The sequence below is a fragment of the Chrysochloris asiatica genome, unplaced genomic scaffold (assembly GCF_000296735.1).
Source record: "Chrysochloris asiatica unplaced genomic scaffold, ChrAsi1.0 scaffold00304, whole genome shotgun sequence".
Classification (NCBI taxonomy): domain Eukaryota; kingdom Metazoa; phylum Chordata; class Mammalia; order Afrosoricida; family Chrysochloridae; genus Chrysochloris; species Chrysochloris asiatica.
Genome location: NW_006408822.1, coordinates 2,022,370 through 2,041,672, shown reverse-complemented (window position 1 = coordinate 2,041,672; position 19,303 = coordinate 2,022,370). Strand labels below are relative to the sequence as shown.

Below are 19,303 nucleotides of genomic sequence, written 5' to 3'. Positions count from 1 at the left end.
ACCAACCACTAAAGCCAGTGATGATGAAAGTGAAAATTCTACCAACTTCTTCAGTCTGAAATTGATAAACATGCAATCAAGATGTATTGATAATTATTTGTTATTGGGTTTCAAAGATTGGAAACAAAGAGGAAGCATCAATCAGAAAATATGGCCTTGGTGATAGAAACAGCACTAGAGATCACATGGTAGAATTTTGAAAGACCAATGACTTCTTCATTATAAATACCTTTTTTAACAGCATTAAAAAAACTATACACATGGACCTTACCAGATGGAGTACAAAGAAGTCAAATTGACTCTACCTATGGAAAGAGACAGTGGAAAAGCTCCATTATCATCAGCCAAAACAAGGCCAGGGCAGACTGTGGAACAGACCATCAATTGCTTATATGCAAGTTCAGGCAATAACTGAAGAAAATTAAAACAAGTCCACAAGGTTCAAAATATTATACTGAGAATATTCCACCTGAATTTAGAGGTCATCTCAAGAACAGATTTGATGAATTAGACACTAATGACTGAAGACCAGAGGAGTTATGGGAAGACATCAAGAAAACCATACAGGAAGAAAACAAAAGTTCATTAAGAAGACAAGAAAGAAAGAAAAGACCAAAATGGATGTCAGAAGTGACTCTGAAACTTGCTTTCCAGAATAGAGATGCTAAAACAAACTGAAGAAATGAGGAGGTGAAAGAGCTGAATACAAAATTTCAAAGGGTGGCTCAAGAAGACAAAGCCAAATATTTTACTGAAATGTACAAAGACCTGATGTTATAAAAAACAAAAGGGAATAACATGCTCAGTATTTCTCAAGCTGAAAGAACTAAAGAAAAAATTCAAACCTCAGCTTGTAAATTGAAGGATTTTATGGGCGAAATATTGACTGATGCAGAAAGTATCAAAAGAAGATGGAAGAAATACACAAAGTCACTGTACCAAAAAGAAATGGTTGATGTTCAACCATTCCAAAGCATAGTATATGATCAAGAGCCACTGTTACTGAAGGAAGAAGTCCAAGGTACACTGAAGGCATTGGCAAAGAACAAGACTCTGGGAATTGATGGAATACAAATTGAAATCTTTCAACAAACTGAAGCAGCACTAGAGACACGCACTCATGTATGCCAGGAAATTTGGGGAGACAGCTATGTGGCCAACTGATTGGAAGAGACCCATATTTGTGTCTATTCCAAAGAGAAGTGATCCAAAGGAATGTGGAAATATTCAGATAATATTATTATTAGTGCATGCACGTACAATCTTGTTACAGATAATTCAATAACGGCTGCAACCATACATTGACAGGGAATTTTAACAGAGGTTCAAGCTGGATTCTGATAAGGACATGGAATGAGGGATATTATTGGATGGATCTTGGCTGAAAGCAGAGAATACCAGAAAGATGTTTACCTGTGCTTTATTGACTATGCAAAGGCTTTCGATTGTGTGTATCATGACAAACATGGACAACATTATGTAGAATGAGTATTCTGGAACACTTAATTATGCTCATGTGTACAGAGATCAAGAGGCAGTTGTCCAAACAGAACAAGGGAACACTGAATGTTAAAATTAGGAAAGGTGTGTGACAGGATTGTATTCTTTCACCATACCTATTCAGTCTGTATACTGAGCAAATAATCTGAGAAGCTGGATTATATGAAGAAGAATTTGGCATCAGGATTAGAGGAAGACTCATTAATGGCCTGTAATATGTAAATGATACAACCTTGCTTGCTGAAAGTGAAAAGGACTTAAAATACTTACTGATGGAAGATCAAAGACCTTTGGTATGGTTTCCACCTCAATGTAAAGAAACAAAAATTCTCACCACTGGACCAAAAAATAACATCCATATAAATGGGGGAAAAGTTGACGTTGTCAAAGACTTCATTTTGCTTGGATTCGCCATCTACTCTTATGAAAGCAGCAGTCAAGAAATCAATGACATAATGATTTAGGAAAGTCAGTGACAGAAGACCTATTTAAAGTGTTCAAGAGCAGAGATGTCAATTTGAGGACTAAGGTACACCTGACCTAAGCCATAGTATTCTCAATAACATCATATGCATGTGAAAGTTGGGCAGTGAATAAGGAAGACTGTAGAATTGATATATTTGAGTTATGGTATTGGAGGAGAATATTAAAAGTACCATGGACTGCCAAAAGAACAAAAAAAAAAAAAAAAATCTGTGTTTGAAGAATTACAGCCAGAATGCTCTTTAGAAGCCAGGATGGCCAGACTTAGTGTCTTAAACTTCAGACATATTATCAGGAGGGACCAGTCCCTGGAGAAGGATATCATGCTTGGTAAAACAGAGGCGGGGGGTCATCAAAAAAGAAGAAAACCCTTAACTAGATGGATTGACACAATGGCTTCAGCAATGGCCTCAAATGTAACAAGGATTGTGAGGCAGGTGCAAGGACAGGGTAGTGTTTCATTCTGTTGTGCAAAAGGTATCTATGACTCTGTACCAACTCAATGGCACCTAACAACAAGGTTATAGGGAAGAATGAAAAATGGTTAAGGGACTTCCATATGGGTTTGAAACCTGTTCTAAAATTAGATTTTGGTGGTGGCTGCATGACTGTGAATATACTAAAAAACAATGAACTGGGTGAATTGTTTATCAATACAACATGAGATGTTAAGTAAGTTTTGTGTCCACATGGATCCTTTCAGACCAGCATCATGCTTTACTAAAAAGTTTGGGGAAATTTTGGGGGAAGGAGTGGTATGGGAGAAGCTGAAAAGCTAAGAAATGACTAGAGTGGAAGTTTGGAATGATCACGTGGCTGGAAACCTGAGTTGGAACTGGGAGCTGGTTGCTGCCTATGGAGAAGCTGCTACCACCATCCAGGAGAGGGTGATGATGGCTTGAGCATGAGTGGGGCTGAGAGAAGAGGACAAATTCCAGAAATCAAGGAGGACTTGGTGACATGTCAGTTGTGGCTGGTGAGGGAGGAATCAAGGACACACCCAGGTTTCTGGCTGATACAACCAGGCCATTTACTAAGGTGGGCAATACTGTAGGGCAGAAGATTTTGTCTTTGGTGTGATCAGAAGCACCAGTGGTCATCTGGCAGAACTGACCTGTAGTACATATTGGTCTGAAGCTTAAAAGAGAGGTTTTGCTAGCAACAGGGAAGTAGACGATCAGAATTCTAAATTCATGTCTTCAGAAGTCTTGCAGATGGCTCCCAGTTACTGCAGCAGAGTTGGGGGACCATAAAGAATCTCTGGATGGGGCAGTACTCAGTGCAAGCCCATTATTGCTATATTTTTATTGTGTACCATGGAATCTATTCCAACTCATAGTGACCCAATAGGACACAGTATAACTTCCCCACAGGGTTTCCCAGGCTGAATCTTTAGGAGAGCAGATTACCAAATCTGGAAGGGCTGGATGTTCACCAGGGCCACGTAATTATCACATGGTGGGAGTGGTTTTGTACCATGGAGTCAGTTCCAACTCATAGCGACCCTGTATGGGGTTTCTGAGGCTGCAAATCTTTACGGGATCAGAAAGCCTCAACTTTCACCCACGGGACAGCTAGTAGTTTCAAACTGCTGACCTTAAAAGTTAGCAGCCAGATTCATAACCACTATGCTACCAGAACTCCTAAATGCCACGTAGCGAGATGATAATGCAGCAAGATGAAGGCTGGAATTTGGAACCAGTTTGCATGGGTTCTGGTGTGGTGCTGTAGGATAAGCACTGGATCCCAAGGTCGATTTAAACTGCAAGGTAAGCTCCTTGGAAAACCCTATACAAGTGTTGCTATGAGTAGGGACTGACTTGACTGCACTTAACAAAAACAACTGCGTGGTTTCAAATCCAGTCTCCCTCACTTAGTGAACTATATGGCAAAGAAGTGACTTTACTTCTCTGTGCTTTGGGTTTCTTATCTAGAATGAAACAGGGATGATAATAGTACCCAATATGAACTAGGAAGAAGTAACTCTTAGAGATACAGAGCACATGTCATTCTATAAAGCATTGGTTATGATTGCATGAGACTTCAGGCCCAATTGTCAGAGAACCTGGAAGTCTGTATTTATATGTGAAATTAATTCCCTGCCCTACAGTTGCTGGCACTGAATAAAATATTATTTAAATAGTCTGAGAACCAAACACAATGACCTGCAGTCTGCATATGGCCCTTGGGCTGCTAATGTGAGCCCTTGGACAGTGGTGATAAACTAAACTGGTGGGAGTAAAGATCTTGCCCAGAAAAGAGGGGGACAGGGAAGTTGATGCGCTGTTCTGACAATGTGGGATGCTCTGCAGGATCCGGGAAGGAGAGGCAGGTGTACCGGAAGGCCATGAGGAAACTACTCAGTGTGGAAGCCTTCGGGCGAAGGGACCGAATCCGCAGGGCTGGTGGGCGTGGTCTCTGGCGTGATGACCTCCTGGAGCCTGCCACAAAGCCCAACATCACCGGCAAGTTCAAGCTTCTGGAGCCGCCTGTCCTGGGCCATGACTTGAGGCTGACCCTATGCCTGGCCAACCTCACCTCCCGGGCCCAGAAGGTCCGCGTCAACCTGAGCGGTGCCACTATCCTCTACACCCGCAGACTAGTGGCAGAAATCCTGCACGAATCCCACACAGTGCAGCTAGGGCCCGAAGAAGGTAAGCACACCATCGTCTTATAAGACTTGCCTAGCCCAACCCTATTTTCCAGAAAGCTGGCTTGTGGGTTGGGGTTCCTCGGGATTCTATAGTTCCAGGAAGGGGAAGCATTCTATGCCTGACCTGGGAGTGTCTTGTCCCCATTTTCCAGATGAGAAAACTGAGGCTTGGAGGAGCTAATATTAGTAATTGTTTTAAAAAATAATCAAAACTCAAAGAAATTAAAACATAAGGCTTATTCAGAGCAGTTTTCTATGTGCATATAGGAAGAGTATTCTGAATCTTAAAAAACCAAATAACTTATTAGGCTAGTTCCAGTGAAGGTTATAAAAAGATGAGGAGGTACTTAATCAAACTCTGCCCTCCCTCCCCTTTACTGAGGCCAGTCTTTAGTCAGGTTTCCGGTTAAGAAGTGGTCACTGGCCTGGATACTCCTTTCCCCATTCATTTGCACAAATCTTTAAATGCAGTCCTGAGATTTTAAAATGATAAAAGGTACCTTATCTCTCAGGAAGCAAGAGAAACTACCTAAAGGTGCTTTTTTTGCATATTAGATCAATTCCAAGCCAGCTTATGGTTAATAAATGTCCTTGTCACAAAGGAGTTTGAAAAGGTTTGATTGCTGTGTTAAACTAGGCCTCAATTTCCTTAGTGGTGTTGTTGTTGAGTGGCTTTGAATCAATTCAGACCCAGAGAACCAGAAAACTCCATTCCTGTACAGTCCAGCCCAACTCATAGCAAGTCTCTAGGACAGAATAGAACTGCTCATAGGGCTCCCAAGGCTGTAAATCTCTATTAGCACAGAGGGCCAAGTCTTTTCTTCCGCAGAATTGCTGGTGAGTTCAAACCACTGAGCTAGCAGTTAGCAGTCGAGTGCTTTAACCACTGCACCACCAGGGCTCCTTCTAAGTCATTGTTGCTGTTAACTGCCATCAAGTCAGTTCCTACTCATAGCAACCCTGTATAGGGTTATCAGGGAGCAGCCAGTAGATTTGAACTGCCAATCTTGTGGTTAGTTGTAAGTGCTGTTGAATCAGTTCCAACTCATAGCCACCCTGTATAGATAGGGTTTCCGAGGAGCGACTGGCAAGTTTGAACTGTCAACCTTATGATTCAAATCGACCTTGCAGTCCAGGGCATTATCTTTAAGCACCATGATAGTAGTCCAGTGCTTATCCTACAGTGCCACAACAGGACCCTCTAAGGCAGAGTATAACTTCCCCATGGGGTTTCCCAGGCTATAGTTCTAGCCAGGACTAGACGGCCAGGTGTTCTCTCCATGGAGTTGTTAGTGCATTCAAACTACCAACCTTTTGGTTTGCAGCTTATACTAGGGGGGAAAAAAGACCCCAAATTCAAACATGTTCTATAAAGACCATTCTATTAAGCCTTAAACAGCACAAAGACAAGCATCCCAGATAAGGGAAGCTATCAGCATGCCCACAGTACAGAGGCCAGTAGAATCCACTGATCCATGGCCATGAGGCTAATTCTGTGTGATTTGTTGTTGTTATTAAGTGCCATTGGGTGGGTTCCGACTCATAGTGACCCTGTATAGGGTTCCTGAAGAGCAGCTGGTGGGTTTGAACTGCTGACCTTGTGGTTCAAAGTCAAGTGCTGATCTTACAGTGCCACACCAGGACACAGTTATATGTGGTAGAAAACAGGAAATAAGTACAAAACCATGATAGCTGTTCTTATTAAGTGCTGTGAAAGTCAATTCATTACTGTCAAAGAGAGGACTACAGAATTAGGGAACAGATCATGATTGGGTTAGGTACACAATTGCAGTTTAAAAAGGGTTACAGAATTGGTCCTGGGGCTTCAATCACATGGCAACCTGGTAGTGACCATGTGGCTGAGTCATAATCCCAGGACCCCAACTTTTAAATTAGATAACATGTGGCTATTCTTAAGTAAATCATTAAGGACACACCCAGCCAGGTTCCCTGCTTCTTTGTGTAAAGTTGCCTGTAGTCTACTTTGTGTAAACCTGCCTGTAATCTACTTTCAACCTCACTATTCCTGAATGCAAATTGTCCATCCTGGACTTGTGTAAGCATAGTCACACTGCTGCTCAGAAAGAACTCAGATGGCATCTGATTTTATGGTAAGACTCAGAAGGGAGTTAGGGCTCCTGCTGTAGACTGCAGCCTTCCACAAAGCAAGTGCTGTAGAATTTAAGCTACATTCCTTTCTCTGATCATGGATTTCATTTAAAATCTTTGGTCACACTTAGGTTGGTGCCCTTTCTCCTGCACAGGCTGGTTGATAGCTCCTTTTAAATGGCTGCTTGTTTAAAGACAAGTCTTTATGATCCAAACACTTTCCTTTTGGATAGCTGGGCACTAGTTCCTCCCTCATGCTTTACAATAGCACCTAGTGTTTAGTGGTCATCTTACAAGGGTAAATATGTAGCAGGGCCACATGGTAGGAACTACATGGCTGTGTTTGGTTAGGCAGCAAACCTCAAAGTGGAAACTCAAGTCCATCCATAGAATTGTTGTTGTTGTTGTTATGTGCCGTGGAGTCGGTTCCGACTCATAGCGACCCTGCACAGGGTTTCCGAGGCTGTTAATCTTTACGGGAGCAGAACGCCTCATCTTTCTCCCGCAGAACCGCTGGTAGTTTCGAACTGCTGACCTTATGGTTCGCAGCCCGATTCGTAACCACTACGCTACCAGAGCTCCTTTATCTTGTTTATATATATGGTTCCCTCCATGGGCATCATATTAGCTTTCTGAGAAATTACATCAGAAGTAACCTTCATACAGCATCTGATAATTCCAATAATAAATATCATTAATTTAGTCTGTAATATAGATTAAAATACTAATGAGAAAAATATAAAGGCAATTATTTTTGGTTCAAACAAATGAAAAGTTTTAGCTGTACAAATTAATCAAATGTAAGTGATAGAACTGAACTACTTCAAAAACAAGAGAGTTTGGCATACAGCAGTAATTTCAGGAATGTTGCTTCACTAAGGGGATGCTATTAGTCTATGGAACATAAAGGCATGTAGAACAAAAGCAATAAATAGAAAAACAGATAGCAATAGTGTCTATAGCAAATTCTTATTAGTTAAATAAACCCAAGTTGCCAACAAAAAGCAATTAAGATTTAAACCAAGTCCAACCAAGGATGAACAGTCTGATTCCATGATCCTGGGAAAGCTGTCTTCTGTCTCTGCCCACTAAGGCATTTAAGCTACAAGTTTACATTTCCAGATGCCTGGCAAGTCCAAATGAATGGTTTGGTTCCTTTAATCTGTGACAATGAATGAGGATCAGTCAAAAAGTATTGCTGCAAAATCATAGAAACCTTTATTAAACAAAAATATCAAGAAGCCAGGATGGCTAGTCTTCATCTCTCATACTTTGGACATGTTATTACGTGGGCCCTGTCCCTGTGGAAGGACACTATACTTGGTAAAATGGGGGATCAGTGAAAAAGAGCAAAACTCCCAAGGAGATGGATTAACAGGGTGGTAGCAGCAATGGGCTCAAATTAAAACCATTGTGAGGTTGGTGCAGGACCAGGCAGTGTTTCGTTCTGTTGGGCATGGGGTCACTATGAGTTTGAACCAAACTCAATGGCACCTAACAAAAACAAAAATCCTCCCCAAAAGAATCCTGCAATCTCAATTTACACTGTGTCAAAACAGTAGGTTTGGTATCCTCAAGGGACTCAAAATCATGTTCCCTTTAAATATTCTTTGAATTTAGAGAATAATTAGAATTGTGAAGGAAAGATTAGGGATGTAGGATGTAAGATTTCCCAATGAAATTCTCCTAGGTCAACCCTTGCTACCATTGAAAAATCAGCAGGTGCATTGTCATAATGGAAAAAATTCGTCAGCACAATTGTCCTGGTCTTTTTCTCACCAGTGCAGTTTTCTTCAGAAGCCCCTATGATCATCTTATGTCCTTCAAGAAAATCTATCAAGATTAGCCCTTCCAAAACCAAATCTACTGCCACTGAGTCAATCCCAACTGATAGTGACCCTATATAGCGTTTCCAAGACTATAAATCTTTATGGCAGCAGCCTCATCTTTCTCCCACAGAGTGGCTGCCAACCTTGTGGTTAGCAATCCAGTGTTTATCTTACAGAACCACCATGACTCATTCAGAATCTTAAAAACCAGTCTCCATAAGTGTCTGAGCTGAGCTGACCTCTTTGCCTTGAATTTAAGATTGAAATTAAGATCCTGTTCGATCTTAATTTTTGATTGGACCTTTTTTGGAAGGTACTCTAATGAGCCTAAGCCAAGTTTATTACTGAGAGAACCTGTCTGCAGTCATCCATTAATCACAGGAATATATTTAAATATGTTGTCTAGAATAAACCCATGTATGTAGGAACTGGAATCCCAGTAACAATACTTTTTGACTTACCCTTGTAGCTAAGATTTAACACCTTCCAGTTCAACTGCCCACCACTCGTCTGTCAATTTGTCATACTGTGGTAGCTTGTGAGTTGCTGTGATTCTGAAAGTTATGCCACCAGTATTTTAAATACTAGCAGGGTCACCCAAGGTGGGCAGGTTTCAGATGAGCTTCCAGACGAAGTTAGACTAGGAAGAAGGAGTGACGAACAACTTCCGAGTATTTAGTCACTGAAAACCTTATGAATAGCAGAGAAACACTCTTAGATATAGTGCCAGAAAATGAGCCCCTCAGGTTGGAAGGCACTCAAAATGCCTCTGGGGAAGAGCTGCCTCCTCAAAGTAGAATTGACCATGATGACATGAATAGAGTAAAGCCTGTGGGAGTAAAGTCCGTGGGACCTTCATTTGCTGATGGGGCAGAACTCAAAATGAAGAAAAACAGCTATAAACATCCATTAATACTGAGAACATGGAATATATGAAGTATGAATCTAGGAAAATTAGAAATTGTCAAAAATGAAATGGAACACGTAAACATCAATATCTTAGGCATTAGTGAGATGAAATGGACTAGTATTGGCCATTTTGAATCTGACAACTACATGGTTTACTATGCCAAGAATGACAAACTGAAGAGGAATGGTGATGCATTCATTGTCAAAAAGAACATATCCAGCTCAGTCATGAGGTACAATGCTGTCTGTGATAGGATAACATCCATACACCTACAGGGAAGACCAGTTAATACCACTGTTATTCAAATATATGCCCCAACCACTAAAACCAGTGAGGATGAAATAAAGGATTCTATCAACTCCTTCAATCTGAAATTGATCAAACCTGCAATCAAGATGTATTAATCATTAGTGGTGATTGAAATGCAAAGGTTGGGAGCAAAGAAGAAGGATCAGTAGTGGGAAAATATGGCCTTGGTGATAGAAATGATGCTGGAGAACGCATGATAGAATTCTGCAATATGAATGATTTATTCATTTCAAATACCTTCTTTAGACAGCAAAAAAGATGATTATACACATGTACCTCACCTAATGGCATACACAGAAGTCAAATTGACTACATCTGTGGAAAGAGACAATGGAAAAGCTTCAAATCATCCATCAAAACAAGGCCAAGGGCAGATTGTGGAACAGACCATCAATTGCTTATATGAAAATTCAAACGGAAGCTGAAGAAAATGAAAACAAGTCCACGAGAGCCAAAATATGACCTTGAATATATCCCACCTGAATTTAGAGATCATCTGAAGAACAGATTTCATACATTAAACACTGAAGACTGAAGACCAGAAGACTTGTAGGATGACATCAAGAACATCATACAGGAAGAAAGCAAAAAGTCATTAAAAAGACAAGAAAGAAGGAAAAGGATGAAATGGGTGTCAGATGAGACACTGAAACATACTCTCCAACATAGACATGCTAAAGCAAATGGAAGAAATGAGGAGGCACAAAAGCTGAACAGAAACTTTGAAAGGCCAGCTCAAGAAAATAAAGTCAGATATTACAACAAAATGTACTATGATCTGGAGTCAGAAAACCAAAAAGGCAGAACATGCTGATCATTTCTCAAGCTTGGAAAACTGAAGAAAAAATTCAAGCCTCAATTTCATTATTGAAGGATTCTCTGTTGAATTATACAGAAAGCATCAAAAGAAGATGGAAGGAATACACAGAGTCACTATACTAAAAGGAAATGGTTGATATTCAACTGTTTCAAGAGGTAGCATATGATCAAGAGTCAATGATACTGAAGGAGAAAGTCCAAGGTGCATTGAAGAACAAGGCACCAGGAATTGATGGAATAAAAATTGAAATCTTTCAAGAAAGTGAGGCGGCATGGGAGGCACTCAATCATCTATGTAAAGAAATTTGGAAGACAACTATCTGACCAACTGATTGGAAGAGATCCATATTTGTGCCCATTCTAAAGAGAATGCAGAAATCATCAGACAGTATCCCATACAAGTAAAGTTTTACTAAAGGTAATACAGAAACAGCTGCAAGCATACTTTGACAGAGAACTTCCAGAGGTTCAAGTCAGATTCAGAAGAGGCCGTGGAACAAGAAATATCACTGCTGATGTCTGATGGATCTTGGCTGAAAGCAGAGAATATCAGAAAGATGTTTACCTGGGCTTTATTGACTACACAAAGGCTTTCAATTGTGTGTATCATGACAAGCTATAGACAGCCTTGCAAAGTATGAGTATTCCCGAACACTTAATTGTGCTCATGAGGAGCCTGTACATGGACCAAGAGGCAGTTGTTCGAACAGAACACGGGAACACTGAATGGCTTAAAATTAAGAAAGGCATGTGACAAGGTTGTATTCTTTCACCATACTTATTCAACATGTATGCTGAGCAAATAACCCAAGAAGCTAGGTTATATGAAGAAAAACATGGCATCAGGATTGGAGGAAGACTCATTAATAACTTGTGATATGCAGATGATACAACCTTCCTTTCTGAAAGTGAAGAGGACTTAAAATATTTACTGATGAAGATCAAAGACCACAGCCTTCAGTATGGATTGCATCTCAATGGAAAGAAAACAAAAATTCTCACTGGACCAATAAACATTCTTATCAATGGAGAAAAGATTGCAGTTGTCAAGGACTTCATTCTTCTTGGATCAACTATCAACACTTATGGAAGCAGCAGTCAGGAAATCAAATGATGTATTGCATTGGGCAAATCTGTTTCACGTGACCTTTTTAAAGTGTTGAAGAGCAAAGATGTCAGCTGGAGGACTAAGGTGCACCTGACCCAAGCCATGGTATTTCAGCAACCTCATATGCATGCTAAAGCTGGACAGTGAAGAAGGAAGACTGTAGAAGAATTGATGCATTTGAGTTATGGTGTTAGAGGAGAATATTGAAAGTACACAGCCATGGGCTGCCAAACGAACCAACAGATCTGTGTTGGAAGCAGTACGCCAGAGTGCTTCTTGGAGGCCAGGATGGTCAAACTTCGTCTCTCATACTTTAGACATATTGTCAGGAGGGACCAGTCTCTGGAGAAGGATATCATGTTTGGTAAGGTGGAGGATCAAAGAAAAAGAGGAAGACCCCCAGCGAGATGCACTGGCAAAGTGACAGCATCAGTGGGCTCAAACATGGCAACAATTGTGAGGTTAGCCCAGACCCAGGCAGTGTTTCATTCTGTTGTGCATAGAGTCGCTATAAGTCGGTACCGACTCGATGGCACCTAACAACAAGTTCAACTGCATATGTCTATTTCAGTGGTGTTGTAATGAGTACTTTAATTAATACATTTTCTGGTTTAAATAATATTTTGGTATGAAACCAGATAGGCTTGGAAAGCAAAGATCTCTCTAACCTATGACAAATACTATAACATTTTTGTAAGACAATCTAAAGTCCTGGTATCATATGACATGAGACCTCCTTAACAACGAAGGGTAGAAGAAAAATGTTCAATTTAAGTTTATAAAAAATACAGAATTAGCAAGATAATGAGAGGTAGACCCCCTCCTGTTGAAGGTCTGTAAAGAACATGCTAAGATTTATAGATTAACACGAAATGTAATGCTTATCTATTTTGTAAAATCATAGCTCGACCTTTAGACTAGTTATAGGTATGGTATTTATAACTTTGCTAAGCTTAGTAATGTAAACTTGTAATTTGAGAGTCATCATACTTAAACTCCTTTATTGCTGGTATTGTTGTTGTTGTTAGGTGCTGCTGAGTTTGTTTCCAAGGAGTGGCTGGTGGGTTTGAACTGCCAACTTTTTAATTAACTGTTCAGTGCTTTCCTGCAGCGCCACACCAGGACTCCACAAAACCCATTTAAAGTTCAGTTATCAGTACCTAATAGTACTATGCTGACTAAATAAGTTAGTCGATGGTAAGAATTGTTTCATCTAACTGTCTTGCTAATTTTGTGGGGGATTTATTTTCTGGTCTCAAATTTACATTTATCTCATCTTTAGTAGTGTAATAAGAACAAGTCCAAATCTACAGGTGAAAACAAAAAACCTTCTTAGATAATTTAGGAGAAAGGAGGAAAAATTGTTTCTTTTATCTAGAGAATAAAACCTTAAAATGCCAACAATATTCCCGCATAACGCCCATCTTACATTTTAGTTGATTAATTTCTGTTTCTCATTATTTTGGATTAGCTGCAAATCTGTGAACTTGTCACTTTCTACACCAGAGATCTGGAAAGCTTGAATTTCATCTAGTAGAATCCACATTTAAAGTATCAGTCCTTTTCATAAATCTAATATAGTCCATATCTCTATTAGACTATTTTAGCCAAGTGCTTCAGCAAGTAAGTAAAGCAAAACTTATCTGTAGATGACAAAACTTAATGTGTCCATGATTAAATCATAATAATATTTTTCAAGTGAAAGATGATGAGAATTATTACAAAATTTACAAAAGTAATGTAAAGTCAATTTTAAATCAAAAGGAACATTGGATTAAAATATCAAATAAATCCTTTTTTAATAATTCTTTTAAACATTGTCCCTGTTGCATATTTCTTATAATTTGTTGATGCTGTTTTTAAGTGCCATCAAGTTGGTTCTGACCCGTAGTGACCCTGTACAGGGTTTCCAAGAAGCAGCTGGTGAATTTGAACTGTCAACCTTGAGATTCAAACCAACTTTGCAGTCCAATGCATTAATCCACAGTGCCACACCAGGACTCCTGTATTATAATATACCCCACTCCATAAATGGCAAAAATGAACACATTTATTAGCAGGACTGAATATGTATTTTTTTTTTCTCTACAAATCAAAAAGTATATGAACTTAAATTATAACAAATATTTATTAACTCAATTTAATAGCAGTAAATTACCTAAAGATCTTGAAATTATTTATATACCATAAAGCATAATTATGACTGAAATGATGGTGGTAGTGGTGGTGGTAGTGGGTTTTTTGCTGTGGAGTGGGTTCCAACTCATAGTGATCCCGTAAAGGGTTTCTGAGACTGTGAATCTTTTGGGGAACAGAAAGCCTCATCTCTCTCCAGCGACACCACTGATAGTTTCGAACTGCTGACCTTGAGGTTAACAGCCCGACTTGTAACCACCACACTACCAGGCTACCAAAGCCCCTTATGACTGAAATAGAATGTTTAAATATTCTAAGTTTTCATTCAAACTTGCACCATTTTCCCTATTTTCCCAATAAATTATCCCTTCTAGATTTTTCTTTAATTTTCCCTGATTTCTGCCTTGGCTTCCCTATCTTTGGCTCACATTCAAAGACAAGAATTAATTATTCTAATTCATTTACATACATTCACATCAGATCAGCTATTTTGAATGACAAAATATAACCAGTAAAATTTATTTATCTTGGTAAGCATTTGTTTGTTTCCTTTATCTATCATAACTGGGGGTGGGGGGGTGGGGGGAAACCCTACAAAGCTCTTTATCTGATTTTTTTTTCTTCTCCTTCTAGGCTTTTACTATGCCTCTGCAACTGCTGTTTTCACTTTCAGACAAAATTACTTCTTTTTCTTAAATGAAACACTTTCTATAATATCTAACTTAGGTCACAGACACAAAAACTTTTTATCAAAATAAGTTTGTTTAATATTTTTTGTTTATTTGTTTAAGTGTCACCTAGTTGTTTCCAATTCATAGAGACCCCGCATAGGGTGTCTCGGGCAATTTTTGCAGGAGCATAAAGTCTCGTTTTTCTCCCATGGAGCAGCTGGTAGGCTCAAACCACCGACCTGTGGTTCATAATCCAGTGCTTATCCTACAGAGCCACCATGCTCTCTTTAGAATACTGTTGTTGCTGTGGTTATTAAGTGCCATTGAGTCAGTTCTGACTCTTAGTGACCCTGTATAGGGTTTCTGGGGAGCTACTGATAGGTTTAACCCACCGACCTTTCAGTTAGCAGTCCAGTGCTTATCCTGCAGCACCTCACTAAGACTATCTAGTTCATAAATCCCTATTTATCATTAAACCAAATCAGAGTGAGTCCCTTGGAGAAAATGCTATCTAATTTAAATAGTATCCTCCACAGGTAAAAATTACATTTTTATAACTGATTTTTCATGCTTCATAAGACTTTCAAAAAAAGCAAATTAAAATAATTTATTTTGTTTGAAGGCCTTGTTATACCAATCAAAATTTTGGTATTTTTTTTCTGATGCACTTTTCAAATGAACCAGTTTGTATTAAATTTTCCAGAGTAAGTATTGGAAGCCTAATTCATAAAACAGTCAAAAGAAGCAGTTTTATTTGGAGTCAAGGCTTAAAACAACCTCATGCGCAAAGAAGGAAAAAAGGAAATCCAGATCACATGCTCTTTAGATTAAGTTGGAAGGCAGAATCTCATCCCTGTTTCTAGGTAACATACCACAGAAGAGATTCAAGTGGATGTTGTCTGGGGTGAGAATCACATACTAACTGAATCTCTAAAGTCAGTTTAAATAGCAGGCTTATAAAGTCTCTGCCTGTGTTTTTATCATGGTGAATAGCATAACATTCTTAAAATGGCATAATACAAAACAAGATCATATACACACGCACATATATACAAACAGCTACAAGATTCCAAACAGTTAAAAACTTACCAGATAACTCTCTCAGATCCGGTCTGAAAACCCTTGGCCCCTGGACAAGTAACCCTTGCTCCAAAGGTGGCCACTAACTTAATAAAGAATTCTTGGCAATCACATGTCCACTGTATGAAAACAGCAGAGTCTATAAGGACTTACATATGTAAGCCACTGGAGTATTCGAGAGAAGTCCAGTCTGATCTTTAGATAGGGTATTCCCCATCAGAATGTCTTCCAAACAAGCTGGAAATGGCCAGCTTTCCCAGTGAAATTTCAAAAAACAGGTCAGGAATTTGTTGGTTTCCCCTGAAATTTTCTTGCAAGAGCTGATGATTCTGCCCAGTAAGTGCACACCAAAGTTAGATGGTATCAGTGAAGCATTTTGTTCTGTTTCAGAATTTGGGTCAAAAGTCTGATTCACTGTAACAACTCTCATCCATGTGCTCAAAATTTAAATTTACAAAACTGAAGTCCCAGACCAAACATCTGCAAGAAAGCAGCCCAAAGAACAAACAGAACCAAAATTCTCCATAAGCATACCACACAAACATTAAACAAGTTTTTTAAGAGAAAGAAAGACACAACTGGAAACTCATTTTCTCAGAGTGATCACTAAGGTTCTAAATTGGTGCTGATGTGTTCAACTTAAAGTATAAAACCCCAAACTAGCATCCCAGTAGGGGGAACATCCAGGTTCACTTACCAAAGTTGTTAAGAATGAGGTTGAAAGTTTGGTTTCCCAGGGTCAAAAAAAAAATTCCCAGCAGGGAGTTGACCCTCTGAAATTCTAATTTACTACAGCAGAGAACTCCAAAAGTGGCTCTTTTGTGTTTCCATTTGTTCATAATGAGACTGTGCCAGGCATATAAATAGAAACAAGTGGCAGACCCACAGTGTGTGTGTATATGTCAAACACATGCATAGTCCCCAGACATACCATTTCCCAATGTCAGAGATGGATCAAGTTTCTTCAAAGGTTAGGACTCTTGGGCTCAGTAAAATCCTGACAGGGAAACACCTCAAGGTTTGGGCCGTGTATTGTTTAAATCAATCGTGTGCCTAAGAGTTTCAGAACCATTTTTTTGAGGCTGGAAGGCACCCTATATCTTCTGACCTGTCCCATGAATTGGCTTACCCTGACACAGGAGTTTCTCATGACTGGCGCCTTCCCTACTGACTTAATGCTGGTCATCTGTTCTCTTTGTTTTTATAGACTTGTTGTTGTTGTTAAGTGCCATGGAGTCTGTTCCAACTCATAGCAACCCTGTACAGGGTTTCCGAGGCTGTAAATCTTTACGGGAACAGAAAACCTCATCTTTCTCCCATGGAACAGCTGGTAGTTTCAAACTGCTGACCCTGCGGTTAACAGCCTGATTCGTAACAATTACGCTACCAGAGCTCCTTTTTTATAGACTTCAGAACCCCAAATTCCATAAACTTTGAAAATTTCTAAGACAATAATTTTACCCCTAAAGAAGCTTGTACTGCTGTCACCAGTGGAAATAAACAAACTCGTGTAAATGACATGTAGAAAGAGAGGGAGAAAAACAGCAAAGAAAAACTTCGTAGCCCAGAGGTCAACACATGCCGTGTCTCTTAAAACTGATAAATCTGAAGATAGAACCAAACGCTTGTAGAGGTGCTAAAACACAATCTTGATAGATATGCAAGAGCTATATTCTAGAGTCTAATTTCAATTTTTACAAATTCAACTGCTACTTTTCCCTGGATCCTCTAAGAGATTACCAAAGGCCGTCTAATCTACACCTGGAGATGAAAATTACTGACAAACAAACAGAAATAAAGTATGTCTCAGATAAACCCAAAACACACACAAAAAAGCCTTAATAGAGTCTTGGAGAGTCACACCAAAACATAAGGCTCAAAATTCAAGAGTACTTACCCCTTAGGGTCTCTAAGGCCCATGGAAAACAGATAGGTGCAAGAAATCCCTGCCCTGGCACCTGTTCTGGTTTTCAAGCCTCAGGGATACCACTGGGAAAGAAGGTTTTGGATCCCATCCTTGTCTCCATTTTGTGCTTGGTGAAAAAAGACCCCATATTCAAGCATGTTATTGTTAGCAGCCACTGAGTTGTTTCTTACTCATAGTGACCCTATCACAATAGAAGGAGACACTATCTGATCCTCTACCATCCTTACAGTTGTTACTCTTGAGTCCATTGCTCTTGCCACTGTGCCAGTCCATCTTGTTGGAGGCTTCCTCTTTTTCACTGACCCTTCACTTTACTGAGCATGGTGTCCTCCAGGGACTGGTGCCTCCTGGTAACATGCCTGAAATATGAGAGATAAAGCCTCACCATCCTGGCTTCTAAGGGGTTGTACTCTGGCTGTACTTCTTCCAAAACAGAGATTTGTTTGTTCTCTTGGCAGTCCATGGTATTCTCAATATTTTTCTCCAACACCATAACTCAAATGCATCAAGTCTTCTACAGTTGTCCTGATTCATTGTCCAATAATGATTGTCCTATAGAGACCTTTTATTAAGCCTTAAACTCCACAAAGACAAAACAATCATCCCAGATGAGGGAAACCACCAGTATGCACACAGTGCAGAGGCCAATGGAATTCCCTGACTCACAGCCATGAGGCTAATTATATATGATAGTAAACAAAGGAAATCACCACAAAATCCTAATTGGTGGCAGGTCAATTCATCACTGTTGCAGGTGGGACTACAGAAGTGGGGAACGGACCATGACTGGGATAGGTACACAGTTGCAGATTAAAAAGGGTGGCAGGATTGGTCCTAGGGCTTAAAGTCACATGGCTACATGGTGACTCTGAATCATAGTTACCAGGACCCCAATTTTAAATTAGATAACTTAAGGTTATTTTCTGTAACTCATTAAGGACACACTAAGGCAGTTTCCCTGATTCTTTGTGTAAGCCTGAGAGCAAAACTCCCCTCTGTAGGCTTGCTCTGGATGTATCTAAGGGTAGCCACATTGCTGGTTGAATGATCAGAAAGAACTCAATGTCAAGACTCAAAATGGGGCCAGGACTCCTGCTGTATACTAGAGGCATCCACAAGACAAGTTTTAGAATTTAAGCTCTTAGATAAACCCAACACTTAACCATTATGCCACCAGGACTCCATTTCCTTACTATTGATCTGAAAGCCCTGGTGTGGCAATGTAGGACGCGCACTGGACTGCTAACCACAAGTTTGGCAGTTCAAACACACCACCCACTGTTGGAAATCCTATGCAGAGTAGCTATGAGTCGGAATCAACTGGACAGCACACAGCCTGAAGGTGGGGTGGGCAAATTCATTGTTTTACAGTTTCTGGTTTCAGACTCTTACTGTTAATTTTTGGTTTGTTGGGTAAGAAAAAAACCCGTTGACATCATAATAAAAAGAGTCCCCAAATCATCTGGTGGCAAAATAACCTAATGGAGCAGTGGTTTATAGCCTCTGTCTATCCCAGTTGGGATGAATTAGGATGCTGAGTAGAATAAACACCTGCTGGGAACATCTCATAAAAGCTGTAATATGCCTTGTTACCTTTGTAAAATCTAAGACTTCGGGAGCCTGTCTGGCTCTGGTTGATCTGTATGAGAATAGTAAGTCTATAAGCGATGCTCATTAAGTGCTTAAATATGTCAGAGACGTCTACACACAGCAACCATAACTCCCCCCAGCCCCAGTTCTAATCCCCTAACCCCAGTACTAGTGGAGCT

The 19,303-nt window shown here is 39.8% G+C and overlaps 1 protein-coding gene across 1 annotated transcript in view; it reads left to right on the top strand.

Moving 5' to 3' along the window:
- Positions 1-19,303, top strand: part of TGM6 (transglutaminase 6) — a 67,927-nt gene that overhangs the window by 29,246 nt on the left and 19,378 nt on the right. The window contains exon 9 of the mRNA XM_006874864.1: positions 4,296-4,637. Coding sequence (XP_006874926.1) covers positions 4,296-4,637 — 342 coding nt within the window. The remainder of the gene's footprint in view (positions 1-4,295; positions 4,638-19,303) is intronic.